At 40.8% G+C, this 24,986-nt stretch overlaps 1 protein-coding gene across 1 annotated transcript in view; it reads right to left on the bottom strand.

Moving 5' to 3' along the window:
- Positions 1-24,986, bottom strand: part of itgb5 (integrin, beta 5) — a 42,838-nt gene that overhangs the window by 16,476 nt on the left and 1,376 nt on the right. The window contains exons 3-11 of the mRNA XM_086265865.1: positions 24,641-24,848; positions 24,271-24,520; positions 23,457-23,625; positions 21,054-21,215; positions 20,151-20,246; positions 19,960-20,049; positions 18,323-18,457; positions 11,048-11,222; positions 9,312-9,566 (exon numbers count right to left, since the gene is read on the bottom strand). Coding sequence (XP_086121991.1) covers positions 9,312-9,566; positions 11,048-11,222; positions 18,323-18,457; positions 19,960-20,049; positions 20,151-20,246; positions 21,054-21,215; positions 23,457-23,625; positions 24,271-24,520; positions 24,641-24,848 — 1,540 coding nt within the window. The remainder of the gene's footprint in view (positions 1-9,311; positions 9,567-11,047; positions 11,223-18,322; positions 18,458-19,959; positions 20,050-20,150; positions 20,247-21,053; positions 21,216-23,456; positions 23,626-24,270; positions 24,521-24,640; positions 24,849-24,986) is intronic.

Raw genomic sequence — 24,986 nt, forward strand, 5'->3', positions numbered from 1 at the left:
TCTCCTAGAAACACAACAGAATAAGCACACGTCAAACTTTAAGTCAGCAAAATGAGCTTTACAGGTGTCACAGGCCACACTACTGTCAGAGCACAGTTATTCTCTCTCAGATTCAACCATCTGATACATCTTTACTTCAGTATGGGATCCATTTTCTAGTCAATATGCCTTCTATTTAAAAGGCAGTTTAAACAATGTTGCTAGCGTATCTTTGTGTGAGTGTTTGAGTGAGCGGGTCAAACAGCTAAAATATGTATGCTATTAACCCTTTAAGACCTACCATAGAACCAAGTCCGCCAGAGCTTATATTATATTTTTACATGCTGTGGAGCCATTTTTGGGAGCATTTCAAGTTGCTATACATCAATACAACCATTATAGCCCAAATTTTAATAATATGCATGCATTAAGTGCATAGTAATTACATAAATTGCAAAAAAGTGTAATAAACTACAAAAAATTGAAAATCGTTTTTGTTTTTTTAACATATATTTCTAGTTAGAGAAATTTAAGAGGCTTATCCCTCAAAACTGTAAATACAAAAAAGTTGCACAAACTAGTTTCCCACCACAGGAAATTTATTTTAAGTGTCTTCATAGTTTTATTTTTGAAATACACCAATTTTTATATACTGCAGGAAAAACGAAAATAAATATTATAGTGCAAATTTGCAAAATAACAGCATATGCATCACAATAAACTATTTCCAGCAGTGGAATATGAGTCCTAAGCATCCCAGAAACGACACAGAAAGTCATGAAATCAAACATAACTTTTAAAAACACAAGTATAAGCTCATGAGGTACGATGGTAAAAAAAACTACATTTCCGCAAAATGACATCACTTCCGGTTTCGGGCAGGTCATGCGGTCATGTGATAGTTCACTGATGGAGTAGGAAGTGTTACAAACAGCTGATTGGATCGGCGAAGCGTGTTTCTGGAATATCATGTTTTTGTTGCTGCAAGTGATTTTTATGCAGTTTTTGCAAAGCTATATGTGGAAGGAAACTATGACCTAGGACAAGCTGATGGCATAAGATGTAAGTACAACTCCTCCAGTTTCATATGCAAAAAAAATTATTGCACTAGCTTACGTGGTTGCAGAGCTACCGGGATTTAAAAATAGTTACGCAAAACAGAGCGTGCCCGCTCCGATCGGCTGTAAAGGGTTAAAATGTGCAGGCCAAGACAAGCTCTCTCATGTATGCTGAGCTAAGCAAAGTTCATCAACAGGAATAAACAGAGTATCCGGTTGTTCAGTCTGACGTCACTAGCCGTGTCTGGGTCTAAACTCCGCTGCAGGTCCATATATCAAACGATCACTATGGCATTACTGAGAGTTGAAAAACTGTCTAAAGTCTTTCATCTTTAATAAAATGATCAGCGTTCTGCTCTACCAGGTGTAACAATTGAGTTTAACATCCAGGCATCCATGAAAACCGAATTTATGACATTTAACGGAGTTAGAAGTTAGCAGGGAGTTAGCTCGCTAGCTTCTATCTAAATACAATATAGCATGTCCTGACTGCAGGGTTTTGGAAACAAATTAAAACGTACAGCTCTGTTATCACTTCCAGCATAAATGAAGACAGAAAACTAAACAGCAGTGACATTTGTAGGGTTACTGAAGTTGGGCTAGCTGGTATATAATGATGTGCTACGTGACCGCTAGCGACACAGCTATGTTAGCATAATATAAACAAGCTAACCTTTTTTCCACTCGATAAAAGTTAACGTGAGTGTTCTCGGTGGTCAGAAACAAATGTAATCGCATGGCAGGATGCTGTAAAAGGACCAAACTTCAGCCAGGAGAACAACTGAGATAATCCATCCACAATACGAGGTTAGTCATTCATATACTGCTGCATGGGCTGGGCTGTAGTTACATCCTAAGGTTTTAAAAACTGAGCTTAAATAAATGATTAGCGGTAATAAAAGCCGAGGGAGGTCAACAGGGATCACTGACTGTTTTAGGAGCTTTTTGAGATCAAATAGAAGAAAATACATAACATTAAACATGTTAACAACACAAAAGCCATATTAAACGCAGACAACTTTAGACCCGGAAGTAGGATTCGTCGCGTCATCACTGAACAACCGGATTTGGTCTCTATGAGATGTGGGGGAGTAAAAACCTTAGGAGACCAAACTTCCTCTTTCGTGAGGCTGTTTTAAGAGTTCCAGTAAAAGAAGAATAAAGGTAACGTAAGACATGCAGCCTGTTGCAGAGCTCGCTAAAACTATCAGAGCATGCAGCAATTACAGGTAGCTGGGATTATTATGTGAATAACAGCACACAGATGACAACAATCATTATCAACCATGAAAACAGTCTTTACTTTTCTTCTCCTCAGACTGCAAGTCATAGAATGACTCTGCATCGATCAACATTACTCACACTAAGACACAACATAGACACGGAAAGAAAAAGACAGACCGGCTTCTTCTTTTTCTTATTATCAGTCACGTATATGTGGCTCCAGTGTAGGAAGATCATGAGAAAAGGTATACACATCTCTCATCACACACACCTAAAAAATGTGATGCTTTTAAACAGTGAATAAAATACTACATGAACTTTAAAAGTTGGGCCGTTATGCATGAGAAAATGCATTATTTAAAAAACAAAAACAAACCAAAAAAACCCCATTAGCACATTTTAAATTTGATGGTAGCAACATGTCATGTTTGCCACTGTGCAGCATTTAAAAACAACAGCACCCAGGCTCTTCAAAAACTATTTCAAGATTTGAATTCAGCTGATCTTTGCACGGTAGAACTTTAAGCTGGATTTGAAGATAACACAGTAAGTGGTGTGAGTCAGTGCACTGACTTCCATGACAGAATCAGGGCTGATTTCACGTATAGTGCCGTATGAGGTTCCGGAGCTCAGGGGAGATTGAGCTCTGTCCTCTCTCCAAAATCTCTGAATCTTGATATCTCATGTACTGTTGGTGATGAGATATTCAGAGTTGTATTTTTATATTGAGGAACATTATTTTGAAATTGTTCCACAACTCGTGAATGTATTTTTTGTAGAATCATTGCATTCTGTTTTTATTTACTTTCACTTGGCATACTCTAGCACTGCCTCCAGCCCTGGAGGTCCTCCTGTCATTCATTTGTCGTGTGTGAGAATACATATCAGCAACAGATCACCTTCTAATCAGCATCAGAAGGCTCCAGTTACTGGAATCTGCCGGACACAAATCTGAATTCAGAAGCTGCTCTGTGGTTATTTTCTCCTCTGCCCAGCACTGTGTGGATGGCACAGCATGCACCCAGCAACAACCAAGCTGATTTCTTGTATTCATCCCACACTCAGCTGTTTAGCTTAAGGATATTAACCCAGGGGCTGAAGCAGTGACCTCTAACTGACAAACCACCCAAGAGGCTGAGCTAGCTTTACCCCTGCCAGACTTCAGAGTGAGCCCCAAACACAGCTGGAAAATCTTCCTCTGTGTTTGTGTGTTATTTTCCCACATGATCACTCAAAATGAAAAATAACACAGATCCAGTGCTGTCATACGTAAGAAAATTTTTGCTAGTGACTTTTACTCTGGTTTTATCTGGGTTTTTTTGGACTAGTATTTAACACGTGAAGAGCACATAAATCTGAAAACTGCACTTCAATAAAAGCTTTTTTTTTACCTTTTAGTTAATAACCTTTTAGTTATTGCACACAGATCATTTTGGATATCAACACTTGGTTAAAGGACTTAATCTATAAGTCCATCCTGTAGCTGTGTTCTTCCAGCTACAGCCACAGAGTGTGTGATCCTGTGCATCTGTGTTATAGTAGTTCAGAGCAGAAATCTGAGGTCTTCGTCTGCAGCGGTCAAGTTCAGTCAAGTCTCAAAGAAGAGGGAGGAGTCGTCCGGTGTTTGTTTTACCTCAGAGTGTGAGAAATGAGAGCAGGTTCCCAGGTGCAGGGTATGTAGCTTTGATCAGTCAGACACAGAACAGTTCACAGAGAATTAACTCAAATGTTGGCATAAATTCAGCGCATGATAAAAATGTTGCTCCTAGTCAATAGTCGAATGGATACTAGCATTCCGCTAACACTCAAACTGACATCAAAGTGTCAGAAATATGTACAGTAGCATTACTTTTAATCATTTCTTTGTAGCCATGAGACTGGTGTTGCTTGTGACCCTTTAACTGGTGGTATGGCTGCTGGCCCAGCTTTAATGAACACCAGGCACACTAATTGCAGCATGTTCAAGTACTGACACATAAAACATTAATGAGAAACACAGCCACTGAATTAAACTGTCTTTGCAGGACAGATATTAGTCATCCTACTGTTATTTTTTTTTCTTCCACGTCCACATTTGCATTCTTATACTCTGCTATAGCTACAGACTAAAACTCTGATTACATGTCCAAAATAATCCTGATTTATCTGGTGGCAGAACTTCAGTTCATCTTTTGTCTGAAACAAAATGTTTCAATTAGAATCAGCATACTTTATTAATCTCTAAGGAAATTATGTGGGTTACAGTTGCTACAGTATAAATAACAGTAACAGACTAAACTATTTAGCAACACAACATGTTACAAATTTAAGAAATTTAAGAAATAGCACAATTCACTTGTGTCCCTTTAATACCACTGTCACTGCCTATTCAGAAATCAGTTCGTTCTATGCCTTTCACAATAAAAAGGCATATGCACTGCTGTTGAAATGATGTTGAAAATATGCAAAAGGAATTACGAATTGGACTCTAAATAAAATCTTACAAAATAAAAGATAAAAAAGGGAGAAACATATCTAATATATGGCAGAAATTAAATACATGACTGAATGTATCGGTTTTTCCATTTTAGTAACAAATATAAGTTAATTATCCATGAAAAAACTTATTTAAAAGCCTTCATCATCCATTACATTATGAAGAAACAATATGATGAATGAATACAATGTACTACATATAACATTTATATTATGTTGGTTGCGTTGTTAAAGTCTCACTAAACTTGTATTTAGCATATTTAATTCTAGTGTTCCTTTTCTCTATTCTGTATTTAAGCAGAAACATGTGCACAAACAGAGCGAGTGAGAGAGAACAGAACATTTTCTAATACAAAGCTCAGGTCATCAACTTCACCATTAGCTCAGTTACATTAAAGTAAAAGCACCAACCTCTCTGCAATTTGGAAAAGTCCATCTTTCCCCAGTGATTGTGCTCATTTTTTCCCTTTTCTTTGGCAGTTGGAGACTGACTGCAAGTCGTTGCCCAGAGGCTGAGCATGAAACACCCTCAACAACACTTTGATCACAGGGTGATGGCTCAGGTTATCTGATGGCAAGCTACTGCTCTCAAAACAATAGCTGTCAGACTCAGACCGACTGTAATCACTCTCAGACAGATTGATGGAATTTTGCAAATAACTGCCATCTAATTTATGAATGATGACAGATGGCCAACACGTTACAGTCGATCTAAATGATTAGAGAAAATCCAAAATAAATTAATGTGCGTCCAGTTCTTGTGTTTGTCAGGCATTAACGACGTGTGCTGTACAATCTGTACAAAAAAACAGTTCAAAGAAATCATTAAAAGACCAAAATTACCGTGATATCCACGCCCATGATGAGTACACAAACTTCTGATCACAACTGTAGCTGACAGAAGATAAGTCCAATAGTTCGTTTTAGAGCCACAGCTGCATGCTTCTGCTCCACAGATGGTGTTTGAGACAAGCTACTGGTTTTGATGAGCTACTCTGATCCATCACTGATCAGAGGAAAAATATATCATAACAGGATCTGAGGATTTTATCTTTGACACAGCTGACCTGGGACAAGGCTTTTCTTATTACAACAACATGTAATTAGTATCAAATATTTTTGGCAACTGTGCATATTTTAGCAAGGTGTTCCAGGACTGTTAGAGCCGTTTCAACATGTATTTTCTGCAGCTGGGACAACATCAATCACACTTGCAGTCCTATTGTGTCAAACTGGTCTGTTTTCAGCGCAGCACAAAGAAAAGTCAATCTCTTGCTTTTAACCAAACGGCTCTGTGACAAAACAAATAGACCAATTAAGGCTGAAGAGAACTGTTTTCTATATTCAAGCACAGTTCCAGTAATGCTCTGCACGAGAGTGAATAAACACACATGTTTCCGTTTACTCCATAAGGAGACACAGTCCTCCGAGTGAATACACATGGTGTGTATGCACGCTTTTATTTATGAGGTAAAAGATGGCCTGTCCAAGTCTGGAAAAAAGACCCACGCTATTTCTGGCTCCTGCAGCCTGCTGAGTGCTGAGATCATTATTTAGAACCAGCTGCAGAGTCGGCAGAGGAGATGTGGGTCAGAGGGGCAGGAGGACGACCAAGTCTTCATGAATCCCTGTTACCTTGGAACAGAGGCGGAGCAGCACAGGCGCTCTAGGATGTAGAATGATGTCACTGTTCCAGTGGTTTTGACTGCCTCGTGCCACCACAGCACATACACGCCCACACAACACACAATTACAGCTCAACCAAACAGCCGGTCTGCCCAGCAGGTGTGAACTCCAGCTGGATGTACAGTGCAGCCCGATTCTGTGTCCTCACGTTCAGCTGTGAGAGGATTAGCAGCAGCTTTCCAAGAGTGACCAAACCACTGGTATTAACTGAAAACTTTGTTTCACTGGAAAAAAATGGTGGTTAAAAACAGTCCAGAGCATGATTACCATTGATTGTGTCGACACTGGGTCACCAGGCCATATTTCCTATTACATTCCTAAACAAATCGTTAACAATGTTTTATCATTTCCTGGAGTAAACGTGTTCAGATTTAAACTTGGCTCATCTCAAAATCTCACACATGTCCAGCACTACTGCAGTTTTGCTTTTGCAGAGGATGTAATCCAGCTTGACACATTTCTTCTTTAACGAACTGGATTATTTTGTATAAAGATCAAGGAAACATACTGACAGTACAAAGTAACACGGAAGTGCTGACTGCAGGTCTCTGGAGAATCAGCCATCATAATACTAAAGTGGAAGCAGCTCTGTGGGTGTGACTCTTACCCAGGGACGTTTCACTGTCGAGCATGTCTGAGTGAGAGAGAGCTGCCACTTTAACCTGCTGACGAAGCCACTTGACGTGATGTTAGTGGCTTCATCAGCATGGCTGCAATGACAGCAACATTAACACACTTGTCTGGTCAATATTTCAATCCCAACATTCACATGCTGACATAGCCCAACAGCACAACTGTAAAATCAATAAGTGATAAAAACTTTACAGCAATATAGTGAATAAGACGCCACAAACACAATCTGGTTGCCTTTGACTGAAGTTAAATACTGATGGTAACCAAGAACACAGGCTGACTATAAGATAGACCGGTCGGGATTATAGCCTCCACACTGCAGAGCAGCAATAATCTAATAAACATCGCAAGTTATATCAACTGAAATCAAACCTCTATCACCACATTCTTCAAACTACATGTCAGATTAACTCGCTGATAGCTCCAGCTCTCTCAAATGTGGATCTAATATGCAAATTTTCTTGCAGCCTCACTTGCAGGAATAACTGTTCCAAATAAATATTTTTTTAATCTTGTACCGGGTCTCACTGAAGCCATTCAACTAATCTTCTCCGAAACAAACCGTTTCAGCTCCCTTCACCCTTCACTGGAGCCAGATTTCTTCTGAATGGCTGTCCCTTACAAACAAAGTTTGTACAGCAAGTGGATGGGTCTTCTGTGCTCACGACCAGAGCTGTGTGTCTAAGAAGACCTTGAAGACCTTCCACTTGTCAGTGACATCACACAGAGGCAAAACGTTCTGAAATTGAGTATTTAAAGCAGTCTGAAGCCTGAGCTTTAGACTCACAGAGATTACTTTTAAATAAACTGACTTCATTATTCAAAATGGTCAAAAACTTTGATATGAGCATCCACAGAAAAAATGAGCTATCAGCCTGATTTTCCCAGGTGTCAGACTGAGCAGCTCACTCTCTGTGATGAATCTCAGTGAAACAAGAGCTGAGGGGCTCAAAGCACCCCTTAGCAGTATTCCAGTGGTCACCTAATGGTGTTATATTAACATTGTTATTATTATTGTAATTCTTGTGTCTTACACAAGGTCCACAATAATTAACTGACACATTTAGAGGAGTGCAAGGAGCAAAGCATGGAGGAGGTGTCCTGTTTAGAATCATTAGGACCTCATTACAGTTTAACACAGGGAGAAAGGCAGGAGAGAGGAGGAGAGGGACAGAAGGTAGTGGACTGTTAACATTTAATGACTGCTTATGGACGATCAGTACAAACAAACAGCCATTATGCATCTGTGTATTGAGCGTGTCCAGCCTCGCCACTGACTGAACGAAAGACTTCTGTTTCTACTGACTGTAGACAAATAGAGGCAGGCATTGTGTAACAGGATCGCGCCAAAGCCGGCCCCACTGGCACAAAGCGCTCTCTGTGGTTTCACAGGAACAGCCGTTGGCTTGGGGATGAGCCAGTGGGTCTCCTTCAGCCAGGAGGTCTCACATCAGAACTCAAAGTCTTGGACCGAGTGTTTTGGGAACACAACGGCAGATACACCCTGAGCCAAACCTGGATTTTCATACCAAGTCTTGGTTCTCTCTGGGCATCAGATTACAGCTGGGACAGTCAATGAGAGGACAAGAGATCTTTCTTATATAGTCTGAATACTTAGCTAAGATTTGATTGCAACTAAATGATGTCACAGTGCATTGGTTTCTGGATACCACATTTAACTCTTTACCCCTTGGACACCTACCAGAGGACCACTGGTCCTCTTTTCTTATGTGGCTACTACAGGAACTGCTGTTTTGTTGCACGCATTGGTTTCCTTTTTCCACACCAACAGAAAACATGTACTGAATCTTTTCAACAGACATGCCCCCAGAGGCAGACGGCAAAGAAAACAGGAGATGAACATTAGACCCATTACTTTTGCAGCTGCTCCTTTGATCTAGTTTGGTGAGTAAAGAGAGCAGCTCTGCAGGTGACTGTTTGAGTTTACCCAGAAAAGCTGGGTTGGTTTCAATGCGGTCAGGACAAGGTCAAATCACCAAGACACACCCAGAGCAGGCATGGGACGTGACTCACTATTGTTAATGTGGATTACCCAACCCACAACAAGCATCTCAGATCTAAAGAGTCTTGATGTGTTCCTGTTCAGTGCCCTCTGAGGTGTGGTCTCTCGCCAGCTTTAGCTCAAACTACTCCTTCATGACAAGTACAGAAACTCCACAGAATCACATACAAGAATTACCCTAACATCACCCTGCAAGCACGATCCTCGAAGGAATATGTCGGAGGTCTTCCTACCTGAGCAGAGGATGCCTTTGTGTCGAGCACAGGAGAAGTCGTCGCACTCGCAGAAGCTGCCGTAGATCTTTCCGAACTCCGATTCATAGCACAGGCACTGGTTGCAGCTGCACTCGCCTCGTCCACTGCAGATCTGTTTGCCCTCGGATTCCCGGCAGGCGCTGAGAAACATGTTGCTTGTCTCACCCTCCTGGCATTCACAGCGGGCACCCAGGTAGCCGGGCTCACATTGGCAAGTCCCACAGTTATAAGTACCTGCAAGGAAAAGGTTTCTTTAACTTCACTTTTCCTTCATTTCTGTTACACACACACACACAGTTACAGTCATGACTGCTCATATTAAACATAGTCAGATTCAAATAATGAGGTCAGCATATGTACAACCAAAAGCTAAGACGGCTCCACACACTGAGACTCCGAGTTCTTTTCTACTCTTGCTCTGTATAAGGTCAGTGAGAGCAGAAGTTTTTAATGGTGTACCCCATGGTCATCTCAGGCACACGGCTTTGGCTGTGAGAGCAGAAGCGCCACCGACCTGCTGTTGAAATGCACTGTGTGCGAGGAGCTACTGCTAATCAGAGAAAGGTTAAAATTAAAGGAAAGTTTAAAAGCTAAAACAGCTTGTTTCAGAAAAAGAATGAACAGAACAAGATATCTTAGGTATTACTTATATTAGTGAATGCAAAGCTACTAAAAATATGGAGCTGGAAATGAGCTTAAAGGGTCTACTTTTAAGTTATACTGAGGAATTATTTTGTCACATTTGAATGTTCGCTTAGATTTCCATTGATGTTCTTTGTTAGCTTACAGGCATTAGCATAAAGCAAACAATATATCAGAAACAACCAATTGGTCCCTGTGTTTTAACACCTGACATGCCTGACATCTGGGACCATCTTTACTGGTGTAACTGTCATAACAATAACCAGTTACTCCCAAACATGCTAATGACAACTCACAATGTGTATAAACCAGGCTAGCCAAATCTGGTTTGGCCAAGCTAGCCACTGTAACTGTGTTCTCCAAAATCCTCAACTCACCTTCAGTTGCAAAGATTTGAGACTTCAGGAAGAATTGCTGCATCTAATGGGGACCGTAATAATTGTTTTTAAAATTAATAACAAGCTTTTCAAAAAACTGCTTCATTCTCTGGATTTTCATAGCCCAGTTTGATTGGCTAATGACAGAAGTTAGCACATTCAAATAAACTTTATTTGCCTCATGCTTGTGATTGAAATGTTGAACATTTCTCACCTTCTCACCTATTTTTTGTGTTGTTCTGCAGATTATACGGGTTGGAGCAGGCAGTTCTGTAAGATGTATGCCAGATTAAGTTTGAGAGCCATTTGGATGAATGGCTTTAACCTCCTAACAGTGTTTCAGAAAGCAGCGCAGCAGTGGTTTCTCTGCATTTCGTGTTTTTTAATCTAACTAAAGAAAAGGCAGGACTGAATGTAAAAAGGGGTCATGTCATTTTGGACTGATTCCCACATGTTCCTTCAAGCTTTAGTTTCCTGCAGCACGAATATGTTGGCCTGTACACTTTAGTTTACAGTAAACAACACTATCAGTCAAATTTCCAAGTGGAGTAAGGGGAAGAAAAGATGAGCAGTTATTCTTCTTGGAAGTTCGGGAAAAAAAACAAAAAAAACATGAAAACTCTTACATGATCATAAATGAAGATTATAAATGAAGATTTAAAAGTAGTAAATAAATATGAATTGTTAAAGTTATACCTATGGAGCTGCAGATGACGCTATTGTTTTGTGCATTCCGGCTGCAGCCGCAGTCACACTCGTAATCCACGGCCACTTCCAGGCGGTCTTTAAAGCCCACCGGCTTGATTGTGAATCTGCGGTCAGTCCCACGGGGAGGACAGCTCCTCGCCTCCACACTGACGTTGAACGAGACCTTAAAAAACAGAGTGATGTTCTCAGAAAGGAAAGATACCAATACTGACAAACTGACCTCCTGTTCACTCGCTGGAAGTTCATGTCAGGTTCAAATGGTCAAATGTGCTTTTTTTAAAAAGTAGCAGCCTCATGAGGCCTTATTTATCTCTGATATCTCTGCTCAGCTTTTGTTTCCTTACTCCCAAATGACCTGATCCCACCCTGCATCAAACACAGTGAGTTGCCAGCCAGCCAGCACATGACCCCGTGGTGTCACATTTACATCAGTGGGCTTGTTTCACTCCAGAGACTAATTTACATAGCTCAGTTGCAGAGAAACTGGGACAGGAGATCTACACCCATTTGATTGCTCTGAGGAAGGAAGTTATGACAAGAGAAACCAAACCCCAGGCATGCCTTTATCATCAAACATAAGTCTGTTTTTCTGGCACTCTCCTGACAGTCGGCTCAGTGTAAAGTTCAATTTTCTCTGCGATTAAAATTGTCCTGTTGACAAGAGTTTTTTTGGACTTAAATGATCCAGAGACTGTACAAGTGTATGACAGAGTCTCATAAAGAGAAGCACAAAGTGGACAGTGATACGTGTTCCAGTGGTTTGGCTCTGTCCTTGAGTTCTGTGGAGCAGAAATAAAAACAAAAGTTATGAAGTTAAACAGCCAGAGGAGCTTGCAAAGAAAAGAGTCTGGACTTCTTTAAGTTACTTGAAGACGTTTCACCTCTCATCCGAGAAGCTTCTTCAGTTCTAAGGTCAAATGGTGGAGAGTCCAAGATATAAACCTACGTCTTCAAGTAACTTAAAGAAGTCCAGACGCTTTTCTTTGCAAGCTCCTTTGACTACGATGACCTGGATAACTGAGAACCTTCACAGACTTAAACAGCCAGAGTTCAACAGTAATTGGCAGGTGTTCACATCCATATCTGATAAACACACCCTGCTGACTTTTACACTGATAGGCTAAGAGATTAGTGAGTCTGAAGTGCACGCAGCTGGCAAAGAGAGAAGAGGGTTGGAAATTCTTAACTATTTTGTTTTTAAGATGAAAACTGACCAGAGGGGATGCAACATTTTCTGCTTCAAAGCTCTAACTAGAAGCACCTGAAAATTTGATGTCTCGCACAAAGAGAAATGCACCAATCCTTTGCTCTGTCAGGCATGGGGGGAGCAAAGCGGTTGGGAGACTTAGGGAGGCATTCAAGGCATGCTACACCAGCAAGTGCTGTTTGCTTGCAGCAGCTTTGAGCAAACTGTGGTCAAGTGAGATGATGTCACGCTTGATGTTGCCTCGAAAGAATGATTCCTCTTCCTCAAAAGGGACAAATCTGTATCATGATATTAGTATCATGACTCAATAAGTTGGATCATCTCATCCTGAGACCTATCCTGTTGCATATGTGCTAGAGAAACTGAGACATGATGGTGGTGGTTGTTGGTGTTGTTTTGGTGTGAAGGGATGAGGCTTGGGGGGGGGTACAACCATCTTTAGCAACCACAAATCAAGCAGTCCAGGGCTATGTAAACTTGCAATCAATGTAAAGTTTCTCATCTCGTCTGTATAATAAGCTACAAGCTAATCTTTGGGTTAGCATCTTGCCCAAGGCCTAAAGCTTTAAACATCAACAAATTCCAAATGGATGTGATGAAAAAACAAAACAGACTCTTCATAGAGTTGTTATGAAGGCATAAACCATTTACAGAGGCAACCAATGTATGTGATAACCATACAGTTTTGGTTTTGTTTTGTTTTTTAAATGTACACTTTTTATTATTATTTAGTATTATGTTGCGTTTTAGCGAGCAAATAATTAGTGTAGAAAGAAACAAGTGAAAACAGCTCTTCATATTAGAGGCAGCAAACTAGATTCTGTCCAGAGTTGGCAAACGTTAGTTTTGGTAGTATCATGATGTTGAACGAAAAAGGATGACATTAGTGACATCTGCTACAGATAGCTACATAGCCAGTTCTGTGTGTTCCTTCACTTGTTTATGATGCTTGATAAAAAAGACGATATGACGCAGTACCATTGGGGAATGCACCAGAGGAACGCTTGTCACATTAGTCCAGCATACAGGAAGAGAATACATCACATGTTGCCCAAAAAGCCCCTCTACTCTAACATTAACAAGTTAATGAGGAACACAATTAAATTTACTGTAAATGTGAGTCGCGAGGAGGCCAGTTCACCCAGTCATGTGGCTTGTTAGGAGAACTATGAAGCTGAAACGGAAATGGGCAAAAATGTGAGAGGAAGTCGTAGTAGGGCACTTTAGGAGAGATGGGTGCAGAAAGACCGAGCTCACTGAGAAAACTATGTAGTTGATCGTTTAATCCAATTCAAGGAGAGATGCAGGGAGTCAGAATGGGGAAGTGACAAAATTGTATCCAACAGTTTCACCAAGAATTTCTTCCTGGCAGAAAAACACAGCAGCGTTGCTGTGGATAGCTCTGTTTTGATGATGGAATTCTTATGACTGCCTGAATTCAGTTAAGTTGGATAAAAACAGTGGTTATGGTCAAACAAAACCACACATAACCAGGTTCAAATGCTTCTGCCTCATTTGGAAAACCCGTGGTATGTTAGCACAGACTTTCATTCATATGCATGAGCCCTTTCAGTCCTGCAGTTGTGTGAATGAAACAGTGAAAACCATGCTCCTTTAACTATACTCCAGCTAGCATTTCTCCTGCTGCCAGCTTCGCTCTTTCATGCTGTGCAGTTTCACAGGCCTCCTCATGCCTACTTTTGTGCAAAGTCATTGAGATGCGACGACAAGCTCCGTCACAGACTCACAGGGTCCCAGTGACTGACACCTGGGCACTGCAATGGCCCATTCCCTCAGTAAAGACTGGGAAACGTAGCCCCAAGCAGAATAAGCTGCTACCCTTCATCTCCTTTCACTGCAAAGGACAAAAGACATGAGCAAGCCCCATCACCCAAGAGCTCCCTTACATTCACTGTTTTGAGTTTTTTTTTTCCCTGACACAATGACCCTAAACTGCTCATTCCCATCCCAAAACTTTCCCAGGAAAATAAAGTGGCCAAGAGAAGAGCACAGGGGGTTTTCAGAGAAGCATTCTACCCTGCTGAAGTCTCGCTGTGTGACGCATGTATCAAACTACCCCTCGCTAACATTTTCAAAAGATTCAGATCTCAATTGAGGCCTGTACAGAATACAAAGTGACTGCCACGAAGAGCCCAGTGCAAAACTCAAAACAATTAAGATGTACTGTAACCACCTGTCACCTGAAAAGACCCCCCAACTGCTAAAGGCAAGGCTGTGAAAAACACATAAGTAACACAAAATGTTAAAGTGTAAGTCCATTAAAATTACTCTGTATGTTGTCACCAAACATACAAAAAAAAACTCACCTTGGTTAACTCAGAATAAAAGATGGATGTAAATACTATAATGTCACAAACTGGTTCGTGGACTAACACAATGAAGTATTGAGGTTGGCATAACCAGATAGCTAAGTTTCAGCTAACCCAGAAGGACTGCTCAACAACAACAACAACAATCTTTATTTATAGAGCACATTTAAAAACCAGCGGTATACCAAAGTGCTTAACATAAGAGACAACCTCTCATAGACTATAAAGGTTAAACATACACCAGCTAAAAAAATGCAAAAAATATAGCAATAAATCACTGGAATTTCAAGCCAGGCCTGCTCATGTCTTTTGTCCTTTGCAGTGAAAGGAGATGAAGGGTAGCAGCTTGAAGTGGATCTGACATTGTACTCTGATACTTGGTGAATAAACTCCTGTGCGACGTGAGAACGTAATCAAACTGTTTAACTGAGGGAAAGACCCTTGAGCCTAACATTAGCAAGCTTAATGTAAACTTATAACCAGCTGTTATTGTTGTTTAGCTGGTTCTTGTCAGCTGTCCAGAAACCAACAGTTGCATGTTTAATCTGCAGGTAATCATGACATTGTTGGGAATATATGAGCATGTCTGAGGGCACTGAGTGCGAGTATAAAAGCTCTATATAAAAACCTTCCCTGCCACTGTATTTAAATATATATAATAATATAAATATATAGGGAAACTGTTTGCAGTTTCCACAAACCAGTGCTCAAAGGCATTGATTTATGAGTATGCATGAGTTTGTTGGAAGATTTAATTACACTCTATTCTTTGTATATTTATCAATATAATATCTTCTTTTTATATTAAATAATCTTAAAATTGCTGAAAGTCTTAACTTTAAGATGAGTTAAGACTAAAAATAAAACTTCTCAATCTTAACAAACTTTTCAGTCTAGTACCTGCTACAGGGCATGCTGCAGCAGGTACTACTAGCAGGTAGGAAGAAAATCCAGAAAGTCCAGTTTGAGTAAGGGACTGGTGAGCTGGGTTTTTGTTTCAGTACTACTGTTGGTCTGAACACAGGATAGAGACGGGGATGAACCATAATGTGTTTCCCACAGCTATATCCACTGTGAACTGAATCCAGTCTCAATTCCAACTCACAGGAAGTCACCCCAAGAGGGTCCCACTGTGCGTTTTCTTGTTTGCTTAGGTGTTGACAGGAATTATTAATATCACTTTGGCCAGAATAGAATACGTTTGCCATAACTTGGCATTGCTGTGTACTCAGATTTATTATTATTTCAGCAAGTAACCGTCAACAATCACCTGATATCACTAACTGAACTGCAGTGCACCTGCTGAAGTTTAAACTAAAGGCAGAGGCCGTAGGTGTTAAGACGTCTGCAGTGGAACCTGAGAAGGAACTACCAGGTAGGACGCAAAGAGTGTGCAGATGCTGCCTCTGGCTGAACGCATTCAGGCAGGAACTCAGTGCAAGTATGACCCATCAAGTATTAAATATGATGATTTTAGGGTGACTGGGTCCTCTATTTTGAAAAGAATTCGATTTTTTAATTGACAAAAAACATAAAAATACAATACTGGCACTTGAAACCTTAACATAACATCCACTATTTTGTTTCAGGCTGAGTACCAAAAACCATTAAGAACCAAAACATGCACACGATCCTAGACAGCCTCCTAGATACTATACCACACACTGGAAATGATATACTTCAACAAACAAACAAACAAACAAATTTGCCAGCAGTGACCTTTTCCAATACATGAACCAAAATGAATGTTTTCCATTCCATCAGAGCTGCATGTTGCTGCACATAATTCGATCCCTGGCAGAAGCAGTCAGGGACTTTTTTTAGGTTGTGTTTAACTTTGTGAACTGTGTCACATTAAGCTGAAGTGTGCTGAAAAGAAGTATACTTTCGTAGATGGCATTTTTAATGTAGTTGTTTGCGGTTTGTCGATTTTATTTTGGAAAATCTTAAATTGGGCTATGACCTACTTTCAACAAAAATAACAGTACTCAGTCATTTTAAGTGGCTCGGGACAGTTAACTACATGCTGTAGCTCAGGAGCGAGAGCAGGTCATCTACTGATCTGGTGGTTCAATCCCTGGCTCCACCTAGTCTGCATGCCAAATATCCTTGCATCCATTGGAGTATGAGAGTGTGTGAATGGGTTAGTTAGAAAGCACTTTGAAAAAAGAAAAGAAAAGCATAGAAGATAGTGCTTGTGTGAATGTGGCGTGCTGTATAAGAATCAGTCCATTTACCTGTCCATGCAGATAAATACCAGTCAAAACTGAACAAAACAAAAAAAATAAGAAATATAAAGTTTATTAACTTTGACCCTAAAATATGTTTTGCAAGCTTTTTCCCCTCTTGAACCTCCATCTTTGCCGTTGCTGAACTCTCCCATTGATTTCAGTTCAGGACTGACTGATGTGTCTCTCTCTATAATACTCTGACACCAGCAACTTTAAATACTTCGAAAATCATTATTTTTTTGTGCAATGTCTTACATTCTCAAACACTGTTTCCATCTATCCTGCCTTTTGCTACAAGCTCCACAGATTAGGAATCACGTTTGTGCACAAATATGGACATTCTTCCAGTTTTTTCATGTGGACGATATTAACCTCCCAAGACCCGAACTCTTTCATGGCATGCATTTTTAATTTCTCTTTGCTATTTGGTCTGACTGGGACCAGATGAATGTAAAAATTATCTTTTTACCTGATTTTGCTCTACAAGGGTCTGATATCTACATATGAGGACATTTGTTTAAAATTTCAATAGAACAGTGGCAGGATAATGTCCTCGTAAGAGATATCAGGCCCTTGTAGAGCAAAATTTTGTATTGTAGTCTAGACAACCCAAAATGTGATGTCCACATATGCTGACGCCAGGTCCTAGGAGGTTAAAGTTCATTTGCCATATGATATGCACAATCAATGTCAATAACATCGCTGTTTAAACTCTCCTCCTCCCTACTTTTGTCATTTGCTTTCAAGTAATTTTGGTGCTGTAAACATCACTTTCCCAGCTGAGATAGTAATCGGCACTTCCCGACTGAACTTCCAGAATAAAACAAAAATGAAAACAGGATGTGAGTCGTGAGTTTGTGCCTGTGCCTAGACTGAAAGATATAGATTAGGTGTGCCATGATATGTACACCCAATCATGTGACCGCAACTTCTAGATGTTTACGCCCAACAGCAGCAGAGATGCTTTAAAAACCAAACAAACAAACAAACAAAAAACAAATTCAGATAGAGCAAAAGCAGCTCAGAGATCTAAATCAAAACCTTCATTTGTTTGACAATCCGCTATATTCAGAGCACCACTCAGTATGTACACTGATCTAAAGACCTGGCTGAATTGTGAAGGGCCGACACAACAGCAAGCAAGTGGTGAAACACTTATCTGCAACTTCACCTTCAAAATAAGACTAAGGGCTTTGCAGTTTTTTTGGTTCCCATAGATGGAAAAAATAAAAAGACTTGAAATGTCTGAATGATTTGCGTTATTGTTGTAACTGTGCAGCTCTGCCCAAGTAACATCTACACATTGGGAAATCTTCAAAAACAGGCATCCAATGGAGAAAAAGCAATCGCTTCTCTCTTTAAACTCTTAAAAATCACAGACTGAATTTCATAATCCAAGAGAATAAAAGCGTGTGAGCGAGCACTCAGACGTTTTCTGGGCCAGCAGGACACATGAAACATTTATAACATGAGGTAAGCGTGGAGAAGAACTCACAGTGTCTCCTATCTTCAGGTCAGCACACTTCCTGAGGCCTGGCAGTGGGTTTCCATCCTGACAGGTGGCAGTGAAGGAAAGGCTGAGGTCCTCTGGGTGGTCCCACACTGACAGTTCTACTTTAGAACGGATGTTCTAAGGAGAACACAGCCAGGAGAGTTCAGTCATATGTGGTAATAAACCCAGGGTTTAAAACAGAAACGTTTAAGGTCAAGTAAAATACGCCATCAACAGCAGGACTTTTTGCACTTTTAACAGTAGTTGAGCATCTAAGTGGAAAACCGAGTGAAACAGGAGGAAAGCATTTCTCTGGTTAGACACTGTTTTATAGCCAATCTCACCACAACATCAAGTGCTGTGCATGGATGCAGGTGGCTTGTGTGGGGACAAGAAATACCACAGCTGCCTGCTCAGTTTGCAGTTGTTCATTCAGCGCTGCAATGCAAAAGTGCCAGGAACAAATCAGGAGAGTTCTTTGGTGCACATGGATAAGCATGACTTCATTCGACCCTTCGCTTTCTCTCTTTCTCGCACACTTGCACTTTCATCACCCTTAACACAATCACAGCATGAAGCAGCTTTGTCCCTCAGTCAGACCTGAGGAGGAACCTCACGGTGCTTGGAAAAGCCCGTCCATCGATCAAACCTCAGAGGTGGATATAACGTGGCAGCTGGAATGTTAACAGGCCCCGAGTTAAAAGCGCTTCATTCAGCATTGCTTCTACACACTGAGCATGTCAAGTGTGCATTTGACACAACTTTCTGCCACTAAAGGAACTACAACTTTCTGCAATTTAGGTTGGTTTCACTCGTCTGCCTCAGAGGTCGCTGCTTACTCGACACTTGATGTAGATCTAAGGCTGACTAACTTTCATTAGAGGAGAGGGGAGACTGAACTGTCACGTAATTCACAAAAAATAATTCAAAGACTAGAGGAAAGTATTAAACATATAAGCAGAGATGGGCAGCAAAGGATCATCCAACTACTTTTTTCAAGTAACGAGTAAAGTAAGGGATTACTATTGCAAAAAAAGTAATTGGATTACTGTTACTTTTCCGAAACACACTGCGTTACTAAACCGTGATTTTGTTCGTGAGAGTGTCTAATGACAATGACGCAAGTGCGTGTGATGTCCATGGTAACAGATGTGTGCAGATCAACAATGGATAAGATGGAGTGGGGGAGAGAGTACGACCATGCAGCGTTTAAAGCATGGAAGTACCATAAATCCCGGAATACAGAGCACACCTGATTAAAAGCCGCATGCTCTAATTTTAGAAAGAAAATCAATTTTGTACTTGTACAGGCCGCACCGGATTTTAAGCCGTATGCGTTTCACTTGTAATATGAGATATTTACACAGAAACATTACACGTGAGGATTTTTAACGTTTAATTTAATCCGTAAGGTAACATAAACATGGTAACATAAACGTTATGGTAACATACAAAAATACATACTGCAAAAGCTTTTTCCCCCTCGAACAGCGCCTGTAACACGGCTACCTTTAAGTATACGTACGTATCGGTAACACACAAATTACGTTGCTTATGGTTTTTTTACGGTATGGTTTATGGTTTCTCACTCCCACCAGCGGGAAAGCAGATGCTCAGCTGCACAGATTTGCATTACTCACATTGTAGGCTGCGATAATCAGCTGGATGACATTCTTGGAATCCTGATCAAGGATTTCTACTGTGGTCCCTGGGATGAGTGCAGTAAAATTCTTTGGGGAAAAAAAAACAGGAGGCACCACTGATGGTTTAAGATTTTAAATACTGTTAGAATGTGTGATCTTTAGCTTGTATAGACAAACATTCAGAGTACCTTGTAGATCACGTACAGCCTTTTTGTCACAGCAAAGTTGAGGAAGATGTTGTTTTCTGCCAGTTTCTCCCCGAGAAGCGCCAGAGAAGGATAGTCCTGGAATAAGAGAGAAGGATTTGGAGTGTGCAAGGCAACTCTATATGTACAGAGTATAGTTCACCATGAAACAGCATCAAAAAGTCTTAAGGGGTCAATAAACCAGAGCTACAAATAAATGATTTCCACTTTAAATGGAAGCGAGTGCCTTTCACATGATTTTGATCCATGTTTACATCATTAGTCTTCTGGCATCTACAGAAATCCTTAATGAACTTGTGTCTGAAAGCCTGTCTTTGTGCAGTTTTACCGAATATAAGAAACGAATCCACTGATGTCAGAAGGATAACGCATCTCATACCAATACTGCTCTTCATCAGCTGTTATTTGAACAAGGATGCTTAAAATCCAACAAACAACAACAACAACACACATCTCTGCATGCTCCTGTAAAACCTTCCAGGTTTGTTTGTGTATTTGGACCATTCACGGGCTCTTGTCATTAATAAGCATTTTATTGTGATTACCTGCTTACCTGAGAACTTAGTGAATTACTTATTTACTGAATTAGTTAGAAAAAAAAGAAGTACTCAAATCTAGTAATGTAGTGTGGCTAAAAGCTGGGTGGAGACTGAAGGCCATGAAAAGGGAAGCAAACTATCCTAAAAGCCTTGAAAGTATGCAGGATGTTCATCATGTCATATTTTTTTTGCCTTTCAGTGACCAAATGCTGCAAATTCCAGCATCTGTTCACGGGTGGGCTTTGCAGTGAAAAGCACCTGACGTTTACTGAACACCAGCAATATGAACCACAGTACAGAAAATTCCTGAACCCTGAATACTACTTTGTATTTTCAGTCTTCTTACCATCTTTGTGGAAGCGCTGTACTCGTTGTTGTCATTGAGGTGACACTGTCCATCGTGGGGATGGACAAGTCCACCGAGCCTGCCGTCCAGAGCGAGGTGAGGTACATCGTCTGTGGCGAACACCAGCAGGTGAAGGGCCTCTTTCCTCCAGCCTATTTTTTCCTGTAAATGGGAGGAGTAAGTTAATGGAGCTAATTCTAGCTACAAAAAACAAATACCAGCATCCAAATCGCCAACATCATTAGAACCAAGCAGCAGCTTCCAAGGCTGAAAAAGAAACCAACCCAGAAATGTTGAAAAGTGCCGTTCCACTAATGGGACTGAGTCCAATGATCCCCACAGACCCCCACGTTAAAATGTGCATCTTTACAGAGAGGTACAACATGGTTTTAGCTTTTGTGGCTATTTTCCTACTTAATAATAACTGCTTTTTGAGACTACACAGCCCTGAGGAGGCTTCAGCAGACAGTGTTTTTCCTATTTCTTAAAAACATGATTTTCAGATAGTGCTCATTTGCTCTAGATTGTTTTGACCTTCAGTCAGCTTCTTTTGCTTCTTTTTTTTTTTTTAAAGGACACATTGCAAAACATGCCGAGATATACCAAGCTGCCAATTGCAGCCATAATATGGTCATTATGCCTCTAAGCTACAGCTGAAAAGGGCCTCCCTTGAGTTAGATGCCTTTTTATGCTTCAGTGATTCTTATTTAAGTGTTGGTGCAGAGAAATTAGAAAAACGTCAGAGGAGTTTTGAGCTGGATGTCAGTTTTCACTCCGCATCTTCCAACTCCATTGTCACGAAGAACAAGTGACCCACGTCTGAATCACATGATGCTGACTCTTTGATAGACTGGTAAAGCTTAGCAATGATACACAGCTCATGTGCTCCCAAGTCCACTACTGTACAACAAGCCAGACTTTTCTCTGCTTTTATCAACAGGAAACAACAGGCGGGGGCACCGAGAACGCTGACAGAGTGCTGACTGATGCGTGACAACAGCTTTTCAGCCAATGACAAAAGAGGGCTCGGCATTTTTTTGCCCTGTGCAGTGCACAATAGAACCGTGGATGCACCTATCAGAGGCCTCTCTGAAGATGAACCACAGCTGTGTCATAAGACTGATATCTACATCTAGGTGTGTGATGGGTGGCCTTTCCTGTTATTGTGGATGTACTGTAGAAGAGGAAGCATTTATGCTGCTTGTAAATAAAAACCTAAATAAAAAACTGCCTCAGTGAGTGAGACTGATAAATGACCAGTAGTGGCCTAAAACAGTGCAAATTAAGTAAATTACAACAGAGGAGCCAACTGGAAGGAGTCATGGTCCTCCTTTAGAAGTAATTAAACTGGAAGAGGAACACGGGGATATGACTGGGCCCGCAAGATACTCATCCTCATGTTTAACCAGCTGCACCAGACTGTACTTCCTGTCATCTCCACCCCCGATGTTTTTAATTAACAAGCACATAGGCAGGATGCCTGTCACAGGGGCTGCTCTCACAGGAGCTGTCCCTCAGACCTGTTACCAACTGTGAACAAATAAATCTTCAAAGGGTGCAATAGAAGACTACACAAACATACTTTATGAAACTTTTTTCTATGTATTGAACACTGAGCTGGTTGTAGTGCAACTCCGCAACATTTGACCTCCCTGACTCTCAGTAGCATCTAAACGCCTGTGGACTAATGTGTGAAGGACAACTTTTTCTTCCCCTCAGAATACAAACAATGTGATGTTTATGCTAACTCACAAGTGCATAGCCTACATGTGTTTCTCTCACTGCCAAAGTCAACAATTGCAAGACTAGCTACAGTAAAACAGAAACTGAGTTCACTAATATCACTAACATCAGGATTGACTCCCAGCCAAGCTCAGAGACTTCTCTGCGCGGAGAGAGCCCACACAGGCATGCTCTCCCCATGCCTGTGTGGGCTCTCTCCAGGTACATCAGCTTCACACAGAACAAAGACACGGTTGGATTTTGCTACTAAAAAAGGGCCCCATTCACAAACAGTACACATGCAATCTTAGCGTAAACAGTTCACACATGTGGGGTTCATTAATTATTTCATATTCTACAAACAACCTCTGAGCACATGTACAAAAGAAATGATGAAGTCCTGGATAAATCTCCTAATACTGCTCAATAATAATAATAATAATAATAATAATAATAATAATAATAATAATAATAATAATAATAATAATAATAATAATCCTCTCTTCCTTCAGGTTATTGCATACAGTTTACACCATAAGCCAAATGAATACAAGCAAATCATTTAACTGCATGTAAAGGAAAGCTTACGTGTAAGCTAGGCCAATAATAAAAGTATGAAGTCATAAATGAACAGAAGGGGTGGGCGAATGGAAACATCTACAAGAAAAAAAAGATCATCACCTTACAAACAGCAGCCTGAAGGATGGCGTCAAAGCCGCCCTCCGGTGCGTCTCTATTGCGAGATACCATCTGCTTCTGCACCTCCTCGTTAAAACGGTCCACTTTGTCAGTCAGCGAGAGGATGTGGCGGAAACCAAAGCTGGGGACACAGTTGGGAAACAGCTTGTACCTGTGCAGGGTGACAGACACACTGCATGTTAAGATTTTATTTACATTTTTGGAAATTAAAAAACACAATAAGTGTCTTTAAAGGCATAAATCCTGGCTCTGACGGTTTGTTTGTGTTGAAGAGAAGCTTAAATGTTAAATATGGCGTATCTTATGATTCACTTCATATACAGTACTTGTAGACTCTTTCTAATGTACTGAATGGGATAGCTATGAAAGAAGGGAGATCTTTTAGCAGGAATCGCTTTAGTTTTTCCCTAAAGTGCCTTATTGTTTTGTGACTGATGCACAAACACACACTCACAAAAATATCTAAACATGGCACACACACACAGCCCAGGCCATAACCTAAATGGGAAGTGATGCGCACAGAGTTAGCCGCACCTCCAGGGCAAACATTGTGTACCACAGCTTTCTCTACTCTTTCACTTCTGCTCCCTTTCAGTTTGCCTGCATCACCAGCCCCAGGGGACCGTGGGAGTACTAGGGCCATTTTTAAGAACTACATTATTCCATCTGCCTTCTAAATATGAAGAAAAAAGATGCAGAGTACAGGATTCAGAAAGGTGCAAAAACAGAGTGTGGCCACAGAGTAAATCTCTTTCACCTACAGCTATAGAGCTCGATTCCTTTTGCCACCACTTACCCATTGCATGGGTTCTCCTGGTACTTTGGTGCCATGTAGGAGAACGGGGACATGTTTTTGTCCACAAATGAGCCGAAGCCTAGCCTGAAATTGCTGGTGAGCTTGCCCATCTCGTGGGCTAGCTTAGTGCCCAGGTTGCGAATGGTGTCCAGATCATCTTTCATTGAAAGAGAGAGGTCCATCAGGTAGTAGAGATCCACCGGGTAGTCCTCCACCTGCCGCACCTGCAGGCTGAACCACGTCTGGTCTCCTGCATGAAAAAAATCAGTGAGCTTTGCATTATTTATAAGAGATGCTTTTATTACTTTTTTTTTTTTTAATGTTCCAAGGTTATCTCGTATCCTAAATATGAAATGTTTATGATTCTTACCGGGTCGCAGGCTGAGAGAGATCTTCTGTGGCATAATCTGGACCACATCATACTGGGTTGACCCAGACCCTTTTGAACTTAGGGGTATGTTCTGCAGGACGTTGATGCTGCTGGTTGGGTATTCAATGAAGTGTTCGTCACAGCCTCTCTTCAACAGGTTTTGACTAAAGTCACACCGTGATGTCAGACTGCGCCCCCTTCCAAAATCCTGCATATAGAAAGCAACAAATCTCAGATTCCTGATTACTCATACTGCTTCCAAAAGGTCAAAAAAAAAAAAAGTGCTGAATGCATCCCACACTTCACTGGACCTGTACAAGTAAATGTACATGATGAAAATAATCGA

The sequence above is a fragment of the Aulonocara sp. 'chitande type north' Nkhata Bay genome, linkage group LG16 (genome assembly GCF_057382095.1).
Source record: "Aulonocara sp. 'chitande type north' Nkhata Bay isolate Kocher_YH1m ecotype deep benthic linkage group LG16, A_spYH_male_GT1.1, whole genome shotgun sequence".
Lineage (NCBI taxonomy): Eukaryota > Metazoa > Chordata > Actinopteri > Cichliformes > Cichlidae > Aulonocara > Aulonocara sp. 'chitande type north' Nkhata Bay.